The 17,143-nt window shown below is 30.6% G+C and overlaps 2 protein-coding genes across 2 annotated transcripts in view; both read left to right on the top strand.

Annotated features, from left to right (window-relative positions):
• Positions 1 to 7,599, top strand: part of LOC122505668 (receptor-type tyrosine-protein phosphatase U) — a 592,942-nt gene extending 585,343 nt beyond the window's left edge. The window contains exon 14 of the mRNA XM_043617444.1: positions 7,468 to 7,599. Within this exon, the coding sequence (XP_043473379.1) occupies positions 7,468 to 7,548 (81 nt within the window). The 3' untranslated portion in view covers positions 7,549 to 7,599. The remainder of the gene's footprint in view (positions 1 to 7,467) is intronic.
• LOC122505691 lies at positions 7,552 to 11,539 on the top strand (the record flags this gene model as incomplete). The annotated part of the gene is made up of 1 exon (XM_043617473.1): positions 7,552 to 11,539. A coding segment is annotated over one exon (3,003 nt), but the record flags the coding sequence as incomplete, so codon positions are not given.
• Between the last annotated feature and the right edge of the window lie 5,604 nt (positions 11,540 to 17,143).

Below are 17,143 nucleotides of genomic sequence, written 5' to 3' on the forward strand. Positions count from 1 at the left end.
ATAAAAGATCTGTGTTTATTGCACAAAAGCTTTAGAACAGTTATAAAGTTAAAAAAAAAATTTTTCAAAAAAAAAAATTTTCTCCAACACTTGCTCTGAAAGGAGTACTTTTCTTGGTAGAAAAGTGTGGCGAAAGTAGAACTTTTCTCAACTGCTCTGAAGAGCGTGGCGAAAGTAAAATTTGGCGTGGCGAAAGTAAATTCAGCGTGGCGAAAGTAATTTTTAGCGTGGCGAAAGTAAATTTGGCGTGGCGAAAGTAAATCATGAATTTATTCTTTTTTCTTGTTCTTTGACCGAGATTTATTTTGTATCTAACTTCTTCCCCACTCAAAACATTCGTCTTTTATTATATTAAACATAAGAACATTTTAAATTAAAATTATACGAAACTCACGAAGAAACCTTTCCTCGCAAGGCGTTGGAGAAAACGTAGTGCACAACTCGTGGTGAAAGAATGATTTTTCTCGAGTGATTGCTGCTCTCGCTACGCTCGAGCCGCAAACTTCACTCTCGAAAAATCACACTTTCGCCACTAGTTGTACAATGTACTATTGGTTTATTTTACGTGAACGGTCTTGTTTTTTGACAGAGTACTTCCCTAATGTCAAATAAGTCATTTTTAAACAAATAAGCCCAAAAAATCAAAAACAAAATAATTTTAACAACATGTAAAAATACATTTACCTTTTCGCCCCACCATCTAATTTTGAACTGAAATCAAAAATTTTCTTTTTCTGTTTAAGCAACATAAACTTTTGTATAATAAAAAACTGGGTACTTGTTTAAGATTTATTAAAAAAATATTAAACCATGTAAAGTATTCCTGAAATTATATTAATTTTTTAATAAAACAAGGCAAACTCAAGGACGAGATCAAGCATTTTTTAAATGATTCTAGAAAGTTATTTAAATTTCTTTACAAGAAAAAGAATAGTTATTTTCGTATCAAGGGCGCAAAATAGGTGATTGCGACGATGGCGTAATCACCTTTGCGCCCATGATGCTAACATAATTTTTTGTCCTAACTGCACGGAAAGTATGTCATTGAGGGAACGAACGATTAAACGCTCATATTAGTTAATATTAGTTTGAAGTCTATAATGATACAAGTTTTAATATAGAAATAAGAAAACAATGTATTCTGGAAATATAGTAATTGCCTATTTTTATAACCTAAATGTGAACAAAACCAAATGTGTCTTAATTAAGTGCTCGAAATGACATACTTTCCGTGCAGGTAGGACAAAAAAATTATTTTATATCATTAAAAAGTAGTATTTTACACAATTTTTAAAAACTTACCTCCTTATCCTTATTTTTAATCACAAAAATTTTTTTCGTCTTATTTTTTTTAATTTTGAAAAGAGAAAAAAACATGTTCTTCACTTTGGACTTTTATTTTTCTGTATTATATACTGCAAAAATGTGTTAATAAACTGTAACTACACTGTAAAAAAAGGGAGTTAAATTTTAACTCCCCAGGGGATTCTATAAAAGTCGCACCCATTGGGGAGTTAATGCCAGGGGAGTTAAATAGAGTTAAAACTTTACACCCAAATGCTAACTCCCCAAGGAAAAAATAACTCGCGCGGGTTTTGAATGAAGGGAGTTAGAAATTAACTCTCTTTTGGAGTTGATTTTTAACTCGAAAAATTTCACTCCCAACTCCCGAGTCCGTTAACTCCCTTAATTTTTTACAGTGTATATATATACTTACTTCAAGTATAAAATAGACTACCAATGCTAAAAAATAAAAAACTGGTAGTCTAAAATAGACTACCAGTAACGCTCCTGTATATAATTTGCTTGAATCTCACTCGCACTCATGCTTACTACTAATTCATAGTTTCTCTCTCTCTCTCTCTCTCTCTCTCTCTCCTCTCTATATCTGCTCACTGGTCACTCAATAGACTGCCTACTGGTTGAAAGAAACCCTTCAAACAATAGACCAGGTACTCGAGCAGACCTTTCGTTTCTCTTTAAATTATATATATATATATATTTCAAATATCTTACTGTCTCCTTCTTTCTAGATTCTAAATACCATTATCGGTCTCTGTTTATAACGCAGAAAATCTAACGCTATTGCTTTCTTCCTCTTTCGAAAGTAAATAACATTAGAATGTCTCTCTTTACCTAATTTGCATATCTACTGATTTCATATAAGGATATTTGCATAATTTCATTCTCCAAATGTTCCTTTTTAATTTCCAATCGTTTTTTTCATCAAATTCTGTCTTTTAACAGAATTATAAAGCAATTTACCAAATGTCTCCCAAATGTATCCCAAATGTATACCCACGTGGGGAGACATTTGGTAAAACGATTTCGCAAGGGAAAACTCTAAGTTTCACCAGAGAAGTAAACACGTTGACGTAAAATTTCATTTTGTTCGAAATTTATATGAAAATCGAGAATTAGAAATTGAGTACATTTCAACTGATAAAGAATTGGCTGCTGTTTTTACAAAAGCTCTGGCGAAATCCAGGTTCTTGAAATTGCGAGATTTGTTAGGATTAATTAGTTTTAGTCAAATTAAAAATTCAAAGTAAATTTGTTTTTATGTTTTTTAAATTTCAAGTTTTAGGGAAAGTATTAGAGATTTGAAATATCTTGTTGACAAAAACTTTACATTAAAAGAATAATATAATATAGTTTTTATATTGTGTTTAGAAATATAGCGTAGGTCACACATATTTTGGAGTAAAGCAGTTGCTTACGAACGCTCGTAGAGTAAACACGATTTTGTCTCAGTTTGCTAATAAAGTCTTACTTTATATTATACTATTCGAACTTGTTTTATTTAAAACCTCAACATTTTTAACCAATTCAAATGCAGAGAACAATATTTGTCAATTTTTAGTACTTTAATTAATGTATTAAAAAATAAGTCAAAATTTCCACCAGTTTTTGGAGATATAGTAGAGTTTAATTTGAACTAATTGTATCGCAAGTAGACCCTACGTTACGACTGCTAAAATATAAAGTAAGACCAATATTGAAGGCTGATAGTAGGGCTTAAATTTTAACTCGGGTCAGTTTTCATAATTATTACATCAATAAATATTAAAGTAAAAAGCAATTTTTTAAAAGCGAATTAATATAATAAAACTTTTTTTTAATTTCATAAGAACATTCCCGGTTTGGCATATTCCCAGTTTTTCCCAGTCAAATTAAATTCCCGAATACTTCACTTTTTTCAGGGTTGGTATAGACACCCTGTTAAATGTATTTTAGTAGAAATAAAAACCCGTACACCATTTGTAGATTTATTTATTGTTAAAATCAAATAAATTTAAATTTGATGAGAATAGATACACCTGGAAAAATTTGGACAAAGTTAGGAAAACATCGTAAATTTTGTTAAACAAAAATAATAGACAAAATACTTAACTTTTGTCTTTACATTGATCAAAACATCTCTAAAAGTTAAATATTTAATATTTCTAAAGTTCTTGCAATTAAAGAATATTGGATTAATTGGATAAACAACTAAATCTAAATTGAATTATTTTGACGTTAAATCTTAATCAGAGACCCTAAAAATACAACTGAATTAATCTTGATAGTAATTGGTATCAATTATAATTTTTTCGATTTTTTGATATTGAAAACATTTTTATTCTTACATCATCGTTATAAGATAGTATTTTTTGCAAAATTATGCTGGAATGTGACAAAATAACATGTAATATTCAATTATAGAAAGTTTAAAAGCTATTTATTAAAAAATGTGAAATTTGGAAATTTTCGATTTTTGAAAATATTATTATATTTGCATTTTAGTAATGAGATAGTATTTTTTGTAAAATTATGCTAAACTGTGACTAAATAACATGTAATACTCAAGTATAGAAAATTTAAGGAGGTTCTCCGGCTGCAACTCTTGCAAAAATCGATTTTCTTCCAATTTTATTTAAATTTTGAGGAAATGTTTCTTCGAGTGCGCTCTAAATGTGGTAGAAATTTCAGAACCCTTTGCCATGCTAAATTTTGAAATATTCAAGTTCAAACTTCAGCTTCTACATGCGATTATTTTGAAAATGAAAAATGTCAATTACGATATCTCGTTTTTCGGCATGGCAAAGGGTTCTAAAATTTCTACCTCATTCAGAGCGCACTCGAAGAAACATTTCCTTAAAATTTAAATAAAATTGGAAGAACATCGATTTTTTCAAGAATAGCAGCCGGAGAACCTCCTTAAATGCAATCCATGAAAAAAAAAATTCGGAAATTTTCGATTCTGAATTTTTTGAAAAAATTGAATATGTCCCGTTCTAATTAATATTTTTTAAATCTGTAATTTCATAAACCTTCCTTGGAGAAATACCTAATACCCTACCAAATTGGATTTAAATCGATTAACGCGTTTTTGTGTGATTGGGGTACAAAGTTTTTGTGATAGACATACATACATACATTAAATTTTTTACGAATATTTTTGGAATCTCTGATGTCTATAATAACTAATCATGCTAACATTTTAAAGTTTTAAGCAATGTACAGACAGATGTCTGATTTTATTAGTAAGGATATAAAATTATTTAATTATGTTGATTTATTTTACAACTAGCTGTCGTACCCGTCTTCGACGGGTTTTAGCTTCTACCAATATATTTAACAGTAAATATGTTTACCAAACTGGGAAATAGTCGGGAATTTAATTTGACCGGAAAAAAATAATAATTACTTATCATTAATTATTTTATTAGGAAAATATTACTATTTGAATTAGTGACTGATTCAAATGAAATTAGTTATTTTTAACCAATTCAAATGCAGAATAGTATATTAAGCAACAAGGGTATAAAGGCAGCCATATGTTTACGGTGATTTTTGTGACACAAGTGGAGGGCAAAAATAACGCATGGGATCAGCGGTTATGTTTGCACATGGGAGAAAATGGACGCCATTTTCATATTGTCGAACAAATGAGTGACTTTACTCCCTGTCGTCAGCTATCTAAAAGCGCCATTTTTGTGCATGTGGGATAAAAAAATATATAAAATCAATTTAAATTAAAAATTAATAGTAATAGTAATCAATAATAGTAATAGTAATAGTAATCAATAAAATATAAAAATAAAATTTTAATAGTGAAATAAAATCAATTTTAACTTTTGATTTTGATAATTTGCAATAAATTTCATCGTATTCATTTTTGTGGTATCTTCTTTGAAAAAATTGAATGTCTCCCGTTCTAATTAATATTTTTTAAATCTGTAAATTTATAAACCTTCCTTGGGTAAATATCTAATAACCTACCGAGTTAGACTTAAATCGATTAACGCGTTTTTGTGTGATTGGGGTACAAAGTTTTTGTGATAGACATACATACATACATTAAATTTTTTACGAATATTTTTGGAATCTCTGATGACTATAATAACTAATCATGCTAACATGATTAGAATTTTGAAGTTTTAAGCAATGTACAGACAGACGTACATTGATACTGATTTTATTAATAAGGATATACAACACTTATTCTTCTAACCTTAAATATCAATCAGCTGTCACAGATGAAATTCTTAGAATGTAAAATTGCACTTATTTCTCCCGTTTGGCAGCGCTGTTATCAGTGAACATGAGACTATTACTTTTTACGTGCCTGTCGATTTCAGTCAATTTCCCAATTGGAGTCAATGGGTACCAGCTATGGTGGAAATACAATAGGTGTAGCGTTGCACACGACGAGTTTACGTATAGTTCTGCGCCGACCACAAGTCTGGCCATATTGGAAAATTTGAAAAATAATTTTATCTGTTTTGAAAAAATGATTCTGTGTAAATAAATTATTTTAAAGATCAGAAGGTCAACTATGTTTTAAAAATTTTTATTCAATTATTATTTATTTAATTGAAATTATTATTATTCGTTAAAAATTAATATATTCTTAATAAATGATTTGCCTTTTTTACTTTTCAACATTTATTTGATATACAGTGGACTCCGCTTATAACGAGTCCGGATATAACGAGAAGTTGGTTATAACGAACACATTTTCGTCACTTGGTTGGTTTCAATGTTAATTAAACGTATTTTAACTTCGCTTATAGCGAACTTGGGCTATAACGAACAAATTTCAACGGTCCCTTGAAGTTCGTTATAAGCAGAGTCCACTGTATTTAGAAAGATTTTAAAATACCACACTGAGAAAAAAGAGGGCGCGTTGCAGCACATTTTCGAGTCACGTTGCGCGACTTAACCCTGCACGGAAAGAAAAAGTCTAAAGAATATTTTAATGTTTGTATTAAAAAGTTGAACAAGAGTCGCTTTTTAAAAATGTTTCAATACTGTATCTCAAATTAATATTCATAACAACCCAGTAAAAAAAATTCGATACACGGACCGCGGAGTTCGTATACGAGCTCGGTAGCTCGTATGAGAAATATGAGAAATCTCTCATACGAGCCTTTTCCGTAATGAGAAGTGTATAGATGCTTGTATACAAGCAAGGTGACTTTTAAAGCATTTTTATTAATGTAACACTATTTTAAAGTAAATGTAGATAAAAGAAATGAATTTTCTCATCTAAAACAAAGCTAAATTCATAAGGGAAATGAAGTTTTAAGAAAAAAAGGATAATTTTGTTCAAAAAATTTATTCACACTGAAAAAAGGTTAGAATTTGATAATTCCTTGTTTCAAACGTTTTATCATACGCAACATAAAGTTTCTTAGACATCTTGAAATAATTTTCAGGAAATCAAATAAATATTATAAATTGTCCATCTTGTCCGTGTGAATTTGTGCTGAATTTCGTCGGTTGGGTGCAGAAAGGTGCCAATTCAGACTAGTCGTGAAAAACGTGCCGTTTCAAAAAACACGTGAGAAACCTGCCAACTTCAGCTGCGATTTGGAAAACATGCCAACTCAGAATTGACGTTCATTTTTTTCATTTTAGGTACCTACAAGAAAGAAGTTGTCCATCAAATAATAAATAATCAACAAATTAATTCAATAAATTAGTAAAAATATTCCTTTTTCAAAGAAAAATAACAATTATGCAAAATGCAACTAAAAAAATAATTTTTGTACAACTTTATAATAATCTTTGCTTCAAATTTTTCTGTACTGACAAATGTCAACCTAAAATAAAAAAAAATGAACGTCAATTCTGAGTTGGCATGTTTTCCAAATCGCAGCTGAAGTAGCAGGTTTCTCACGTGTTTTTTGAAACGGCACGTTTTTCACGACTAGTCTGAATTGGCACCTTTCTGCACCCAACCGACGATTTGTTGATTTTTGTGCTGCAAGTCACCACCAGTGGGCAGCTACTATACTCAAAATTTTTTTATTGTGTAGTGATTTCTGAAACTACGATATCGATAGATATTTTGAGCAAAACGTTGTTTCTGCATATTAATTGACATAATTTCAAACCATGCTTACAATAACAAAAATAATTTTTGAAAAGTAAATTATAAAATATTTCTTTCTAATAAAAATAATGATTGTGTTTCAGACTGAATACAAGTACTGTTACGATTTAGTGTTGCATTACGTGTTGCACTACCTGAACAAGGACATGAACGAAAAAAAGTGAGAAAGCGAGTTGAGGGACGAGCTATGGTTCATCGAATTTGGCCGCGGGGTGGCCTTGCCCCTGACACCGGAAGAGGCCCCTGCTGATGGGGAGCCGGTTGTACCCTGCGCTCAAGGTCGCGTCGTTATTGAATCAGCAAGACCGGCACAGCCGCACTTTGCCACGTGTTCAACGTACCGCAGACATTTGACACATTCGAACGGAACTCAAACAAATAGAGGAATAACAGCGTCAGTTGATCAGGGAAAGGGTGCCATTTCAAAAAAATCGGTACCACAAAGTCCAGCAATGAGACCCGAGGACCTTGGTGTCACGCCTTGGTACTTTGAAGACTATTCAACGGACTCACTTCCTGGTCCTGGCGATCAGAGCTCGTACCCCTCACAATCACAAAACGGGAGAGATACCATCAAGCCGGAACTAGCTTCAACTAGAAACAGCAGTATGGAGAACGATTCATCGAGACCATCATCTACAATACCGAGAAAAGCTTGCATGGACATTAGGGATGCAATTGCTCTTTTAGATGAGACTTGTCCCAATCCAGAAGCTAGTCCTTCACTCACACCTCGAACACCACGAACCCCCTTGACACCGTATCCAAGAAATAAGCGTGCACGGTCTAAAAGTAGTGATAATTCATCGAACTACAGTAACGATCGCCTCAGTGAGAGATCGATTGATAACCCCAAAGAAAAAGAGAAGAAAAGGCCTTTTCTCAGAAAAATTGGCATTTCGAAAACGGAAGATCGACCATTCCTTAGCATTCTAGCACCGAAGATTATTGGCAAGCCATATTTGGAGAAAATCGGACCTAGTAGAGCTGTAGAAAGGCCCTTCTTAGACCAAATTGGTTCTTCCAAGACTTTGGATAAATTTACGTTTGATACACCAAGAATAGAGCGCAAGAAGCAAGAAAGTGCTGAACAATCATCCAAAAGTTTTGACAAGCAAGAACATGAGGTGAAATCAAGGGGAGATATAAAAAGTTTTCCTGAGAGAAGACGTTCTGGCAAGGCCTATTTATCTAAAATGTATTCCTTCGAAACGGAAGATCTTGGCGAAGCAGCTCCTCTCAAAAGTCATCGTGATCCTCTTCGAGGAGCGTCTTTGAACGACGTTCTCGACGCTGGCGTCGGACCCAGTAGTATGCCCCATATAGAAACAGGTAATTCGAAGTTAAAACTGCTATCAACCAGCGCAGTTGAACTTGTCAAATGTCGAGTGACCACTAGTGAGGAAATTGTTTCATCCACTACGTGCCTCAGTTCTCCGGCTGAAGCTACATCTTGGGAGTACTCACCCAGACGAAAACATTGGGCTAAGAGAATCACATCCACACCCAAAATGCTAGCTCGCCGTCGACTGGAGAATCCCGACTCGAAGGAACGCATTCCAAGTGACGTGAGCACTCCAAATTCACCTACGAAAAGAGCCATTTCCTCAGTTTCTCCCGAACGACGCACCTTCAAACAAACTGATATAGGTTTTATCAAAAATCTCGAGTTTTCACCCTCAAAAACAAGGCGACAAATCTCGGAAGACATTCTTGACAAGAAAAGTAACACCCATTCTCAAATCGAAAGATGGGGCATTTCTTCTGATAATCTTAAGATGTCTCGGGAAACTGTCGTAATAACACCTACATCATCTCTCAGACTTCAAAGTCAAGATTACAAATCTTCTTTCGAACTTCAAACCGAAGATAGTAGAGCATCTCCTAGACTTCAGGATTCAATGCAATCAGAATTTTTAGGTAAGGAAAATTTCAAACAATTACATGATAAATTCGAATCACAAGAGATTCCTGTCGAAACATACGCTGAATTTAAGCAGCGCACCAAAGGACACTTTCCTACTTCGGCGATGCTTAGGAAAGTTATTGCCCAAGAGAAGACTATATCACCAACGTATGATGTTAGCGATTTTCTAAAAAGCGACAAGAGCCTCTTTGAATTATGCGACAGAAAAAAAATTGAAAGAAACAGAACCAAATCATCTGAAAGAAATAAACTCGAAACTTCTGATAAAATATCGGAGAAATCGAAGAGTTCAGATGACAAGGAAAGAGAAAGAGCATCAATCGAAGAAAAAACAAAACTCCCGGTTCGAAGAGGAACAGTGAGATCCGTATTAAGAAAGCAGGACGGTGTGGATCATCAAAGTGATCATGAATCTGAAACTAATACTTCTTTCAAACGATCCAAACCGAGAATTCCACATGAACCATCCCAAGAGACTATAGATCTTTTAACCGAATTGAAAAAAGTTAAAAGTCTCCTAAAATCTCCCTCGATGGAAAAGGATTATGATCTTGAGAAACTGAAGGATGTGACAAAAATGCCAAAGAAGATTCTCCTAACAGATAAGGAATTCTGTTTGTCAATCGAACGAGAAAATAGTATTCGAAGACCGTCGCGAGTCAATTCTGAATTTTCGGATCAATCACATGAGAAGAAGAAAATTTCCGATAAGGAAAATTCAATAGACGAAAGACATAAACAGGGTCCTGCTCTCTTTGAGAAAAGATGTCTATCTCTTGATTTTGCTGATGATGAAAGGTCTCATAAAACCGGGACCAGAGCAATTTCTCTGGTATCAGCTAAAAGTCCTCTTTCCGATACTGAAGAAGTTGATTCCACTTTGAATCTTGATTCAAAAAGTAGTTGCTCCAAGACTTTCAACACTCCCGATGAGCTCGATATTAAGACTAATAATGTCATCGAATTAAAGACAAAAGTAAAACCAAATCATTGTTTGGAAGTGGGTGCTGGTAATTCTTTGGAACAAACTAAAACAAGTCCAAAGAAGAAATTACCACCTCAGGGTCAACGTACAAGCGATGCCTATGAAATTATATCACCAAGGACAACGCCATTCCGAATGAAAAAGCGTTTAGGCAGAATTTCCGTAGAAGATACATTGAAACAGGAGAGTTTTACGTTAGATAAAACGGATTGCAAATCGGTTATCGTACAGAAAAAAACCAAGTGCTTCCCCTTATAACGTTAACGCACAAGGCGAAGGCTAAGTTTTACTGCAGCTTTCAAAAAACCGTTTGTTCCGACATTTATTTACTCGATCAATCGACTGATCAGCATAACGAACTCTGAAAAGACCAACTGATCTGGTTATCTTTACGGAACAAGCTTTTGGACCACTTTTCTATTTATGTAGAGTTAAAGAAAGTCACGAAATTTTGGCACAAGATTCTAAAATCAAATTCCAGAGTCGAGTTTCGTCTCTTAAAACTATTATTTGAGAAAAATTTCTTTTGAATTCTTTTTAGAAATATATTATACGAATCTCAATTAAAAAAGATCGTTCACTATTAATTGATCAATTTACTCTTTAGAGATTTTTTTTCTTATATAGTTGTCTTTAAATTAAAATATTAAAAAAAGGCAAAAGTATAATGAACTTTTTAAAAAAATAATGAAAATGCCGAAACTACATTAAAAAAACAATGATCTTCTATTAATTTAACCTTTACGATTTCGAAAGCTTAAAAAAATTAAAAATTAAAAGCTGAGTTTAGATTAGGTATTAGATTTAAAAAATTCAATACGTAGACACAAACAAATTTTTAAATTGGACATAATCATTTAAAATTTATTACTCGGGAGATTCAGCGCAAAACTGTAAAGGTGTTAATAGAACATGTTTTCTCTAAATATTCGAATTTCTTTTTGTCACTCTAAAGAAATTGATCAATTTTTATTTTAAAACAAGATTTGATTAAACGCTACATTATGGCTGTTAAAAGAAATCTAATCCTTTGCCAAGTGCAAACGACACCTGTCCATCTAGAAATTAAATCGTCTTTCCTGGTTTTTGTTGCTGAATCTTTAATCACTCGAATTAATTTATATAGTAAAAATAATTTACTATTTAACATCAACCATTTTTTAATATAATAAAATACATTTAATTTACTTTTAGTTAATTTATAACAAAGTTAAAAAACAGTATTTCCAAAAAAAAGATATAATTACAGAATTAAAAAGAAATGGAGCAATTTTTTTATATAAGATAGAAGTTAGATCAATTTTTATATTTTTCACATTTTTTTGAATTTTTTCAGAAAAAAAATGTTAATTTTAATGATTGAAGACAGCAATATAAAACCTTATGTCGTGCAGTGCCTTGTTCGTGGATAAATTCATTTAAAAAATAGATTTTATAGACGAAGTGAAATTCAGAAATTGAAAAGAGTGTAGTTAAGAAGGAAATTTAAAAAATAAATGAAAAGAATTATGTTATCTTGGTTTAAAACAAACTTTTGTTTTCATGAAAAGTTTAACAAGTGAAATAACAATGTAATTAGAAATTAAATAAATAAATTAAAATAAATTAAAAACTAAATAAAGAAATATTTAAAAATGAATAAAATTAAATCATAAATATAAGATAATTTTTCTGTTACAAATTTTTTGTAATCGATTATTTATAATTAATAAATGACTAATAATAATTCAGCTAATGTTGTTTAAACAACAAAAATGCGAACGAGACATTTTACGTCAGAGATATCACGATTTGCAAACGGTAGACAGATTTTCACGAAACTTGATGGGATCATAGTTCAATGAAAGAGACTTACTTTCCCCGAATTATTTTTTAAAAAATTCAAAAAAGTAGAAGATATGTCATTTTGAAATTTAATATTAATTTTATAAAATTTTTAATATCTCGGAATATTGTATATCGATTTTTATGAAATATACACATTTTTCAGGTAAAAATATGCACTATAAAATAAAAATAAAGTGAATAAAAAAATTACATTTTTATATAAAAAAAATTTTTAATTGTTTAAAACAATTTTTTGTTCATTTACTCCTCTCTGAAAAAAACTTCTTTACATATTTAGATTCAATATTAAAATTGATAATAGCGTATCTTCTACAATTTTGAATTTTTTAAAAACTAATTTGGGGAAATTGTGTCTCTTATATTGAACCATGATTCCACCAAGTTTCGTGAAAATCGGTCTACCCTTTGCAAATCGTGATATTTCTGACGTGAAATGCTCCAAAAGCTAAAAAAATTTTAAGATATATTCCATCCATTAATAATGTTAAAAATTAATTAAATTGTTTTGCCGAATTTTCAAAAACGTCACTATTTAGAAATTGTTAAAAATGTAAATAAAAATGTTTACTGAAAATATACAATTATTGCACTGTATTATATTCTAATAAAAAATTTATTGTAATATAGTACAATTAAATAATTATATTATATACCTTAAACAAACAGAGAAATAATGAACTTTTTTATAAATTCTCTTGACAGTAAATTTGTTAGCTCATACTAAATAAAAGTCCCAGAATAATTAAGGGCATGTGGGAAAAAGCGCTTTAAAAAAGTGATTTCCCGCGTGTTGTCTCACTCCTAAATAAATTGTGATATCGAGTTCGGATTTGTCAGACATTGAATCTATGTGTCAGAAGGTGGCCCCAACTGACATCAAATTAGTCCACTTTCAATCTTTAATAAAATAATTTCCTCGCAAAATTATTGTCAAAATGGAGAAAAGCGCGCAGTGAGCTTTCTTCTATCACCCCTCCAAATGTAAACCCGAAATATTTTATCCTCTCAAGATGAGATGTAATTTCCGAAACCCCTTTTTCAGAATATTTAAACAATTTTTTTAATAATAATTTATCAAAATTTTGCAAAATTCCGAGAAGAGCGCGTGTCAGGGTGCCTTCCTCTATACTTTTCAGAAAATCCCGACCCAAAATATTATTTTCTTTTAAAATGAGAAGTCTACCACGAAAGCACTTTTTCTCTCACCTGCCCTTACAGCAAAAGTTATCCAATTTTTTGTCGTATTAACTTTTAGAATTAGACCAAAAATTTATTTTTGCAATAAAAAATAAATTATAAAATCATATGCCATATTTTAAACATTGACTTCAATTTTAATGCACATTAATGAAAAGTGTGAATTTATTGTCCAGTTTTTTTATAATTCATAAAGGATGAAATGTCGAAGAAAATTATGTTTCTTGTTGAAACTTTTAGAACTATATATAGGAAAAAAATCGTCAGCACGCACTCGACACGCACTATAAGCGGAAAGTAAATGTATATTTGTAGACTAATTAAAAATACCAATATTATAAAACTAAAAAAAAATCTAAAATTTATATATAACCAAAAATAGAAAAAAATTATGTATATACTATAGATATTGAGATTGCGAGTGCACGGTACTTTTACGAAAAAAAAGAAAAAAACACTGCAATGATAGTATAAATGTGCACTGGCATCAAATTATTAGATGACGAGATGTGCCAAAGAAAGATACGACTTATTGTTCGTTACGATGTTACTTTTATATTCATATATATATATAAATATATATATATATAAATATACATATATACAAATAAAGTATATATATATATATATATATATATATATATATATATATATATATATATATATATATATATATATATATATATATATAAACTAAAATTGAATTTGTGAATGCACGTGCAATGAGGTCGTGTGTTCATCCGTAACGTGTTATGTAAAATACCATTCGAAATACGTGTATAAAATTTGTAAATGTGTAAACGTAAACAAATGCAAGTTCACATACATGTATAGAAAAGCCCACATGAACCCTCACAACACAATTTTACTATCACGTGCATTGGATCGTAAATTCATTCTTTTGGTCTCGTATAAATCTTATTTTCTCTGGACCATATATATCTGTATTTTATAGGTTTTCCGTCTTTTCGTAACTGTACACACGTATTATTGGGAAATATTTGATTGGATTATTCATAAATTCTTCAAACTTTTTTATTCCAGCTCACTGACTTTATATATATATATATATATATATATATAGAGTTTGATAAACTATTTTCAAACAAATCACTCTTTGATATAAATTTTTCTTTTAAAATCTCTTCATTTTTTTACAGAAAAATTTTAAACTAAATCAACATTATATAATGAAAAATTACCAAATAGTAAAAAAATTTATTCATATTCAGTCATTTTTTGTCCGAAAATAATTTTCATTGATAAGCTTATATAACACAGGACCACAAAGGGAAATTGAGGTGGACATGTTCTAAGCATAGGTGACCTTTACGTTTTTGGGGTCGCTGATTACGATGCTGGTGTCCGTATGGCCCCATCACGTCAGTATCATGGTCAACTTAAGGTCAAACACCTCATTTTGAAATATTTAATTTTGTTGACCCCTGATTCGGAAAGAGCGGAAAATTTTACGTCCGAATACGTTTTGACCATTTTCATGAACCAACCTTTAAAGGTCAATTGAAGGTCATCTTGGTCCGGTGTTGGAAAAATTAAATATTGCAAAATTAGGTGTTTGACCTTGATACTGACGTGATGGGGTCATACGGACATTGGCATCGTAATTAGCAACCCTAAGAACATAAAGGACATGCTTAAAACATGTCCACCTCAATTTCCCTTTGTGGTCCTGTGTAATTTTAAATTATTTAAATTATATAACTTTTTTATAAAACATAAAAATGTAATATTAAACAATAATTGAATGCTGATTGTTTATTAATTTATTAAATAAGAAAATATTTATTCTTATCTAATATCTATTAGTTGACAAATTAAATACTAATTACAGTCTCGGATATTATAATTTTTTCTACTTTTTTTTAATTATTTTGCTAAAATGCGACTTCATTGACCATTCTTCGACATACTACAACAAAATACCACCTTTTTTGTATAAAATGAAACTTATTGTGATTTATACATTATGAAAAATAACTGTAGTCAAATAAATTGTCAAATTAAAACAATTGTTATTAATTTAGAACTAATTTTGACGACTTATAACTTATAATAAGTGTGTCAGTTACGGCGCTAATCAATTTTTGTTCAATAATAGCTTAAATATGTGTTTTTTACGTACAATTGTTTCGAGTAAGGTCAAAAATAATTTTTTCAAACATTTTCAAATAGTTATATTATTCTAAAATAATAGGGTAGGGTGGGGCATTACTATTCTTGTTTGGATTTTTGAGTCTAAAAAATGTATTAAAAAAAATAAAAAAATGAGAAGCACCGTTTGAAAACTTGACTTCTTAGCTACAATTTTGTCATGTATTATTTTGCTATAACTCGATTCTGTTCCTACAATCCCGTGCAGAAAATGCCCAACTTTGCCCTATTTAAAACAGGGTTCTGGTCGGGGCCTGGACAGTTTTCCCTATTAATTTTTTTTTTAATAAAGTTTTTAGAATTCCTTTTTGTTGTAGAAGCTATTAACAATGAAAGGCAATCATTATTTTAGTTATTTAATAATTTTTTTATTTTAGGGATTTGACTAGAATTCCTAGCCAGAACCCCAGGTAGGGTGTTCATTAGATTTTAGATAGGGTACTGATCAGGGCCTCGACAGTTTTTAGGGTTCCGTACACCTACGGTGTATCGGCGGAACCCTATTGGTGAGACTCTGTTGTCCGTAGCCAAATCGTGTCCCCCCCCCTAGCGGCTAAACTATTTGACCTAAAGAGCTCAAATTTGGTCCAGATATGTATTTTCACTCGTAGATTACAGGAAAAATATAGCGAATGTGATTGGACTTGATGGTCATAGCGTTGTCAAGGAAATAACAAGATTTTTGGCCAAAAATGCATAAAAAGTGACCATTCCCCCCCCCTTAATTTCTAAACTATTCGACATGGAGAGCTGATGTATTTTGACATGCATGCTGGTGTATTTTTACTCGAATATTACAGGAAAAATATAGAGAACTTGATATGTAATGATGGCCATAGCGTTGTCAAGAAAAAACTAAAAAATTAAAAAAAAAAATTTGTTTTCCCTAACTTTTACATTATTTGACCTAATGAGCTGGAAATTGGTATCCTGGTGTATTATTACAGTCTGACGACAAAAAATTTATTTAAGAAACTTTTTAAAAAAAAAATTTTTTAATTTTTTTTAGTTTAAACACGTGGCATTAAATATTTTAAGGAAGAGTGAAATTTTAAGAGAATAAATGAGAGATTGTTTTCTGACTTTAATTTCTTAACTAAAAATAAAAAAAATTGGATAAGTGCGAGTTGTACTCGCACTGCAATGGCGGGTTCCGTACACAAATATTAAAACAATACTTGCAACATTGATCGGTAATTGGTAGAATTAAAATAAACAATTATAAAAATATATTAAAATCATTTGATAAAAAAAATAACTAAAAAAAATTAAAGTATTGTATATCTAATATTGTAAACAATAATAAGCAGAGGAACAAAATTTTCAAAATTATAGTTCCTCTGCTTATTATTGTTTACAATATTAGATATATACAATACTTTAATTTTTTTAGTTATTCTTTTTTATCGAATGATTTTAATATATTTTTTTAATTGTTTATTTTAATTCTACCAATTACCGATAAATCTTGCAAGTATTGTTTTAATATTTGTGTACGGAACCCGCCATTGCAGTGCGAGTACAACTCGCACTTGTCCAATTTTTTTCTTGTTTAAATAAAGTGTAAAAAAATTATATCTCTAAAATTACTTTTAATAAAAAATAATGAACAATTGAAGAATACAATTAA

This window comes from Leptopilina heterotoma, unplaced genomic scaffold (genome assembly GCF_015476425.1).
Source record: "Leptopilina heterotoma isolate Lh14 unplaced genomic scaffold, ASM1547642v1 Lhet_362, whole genome shotgun sequence".
Lineage (NCBI taxonomy): Eukaryota > Metazoa > Arthropoda > Insecta > Hymenoptera > Figitidae > Leptopilina > Leptopilina heterotoma.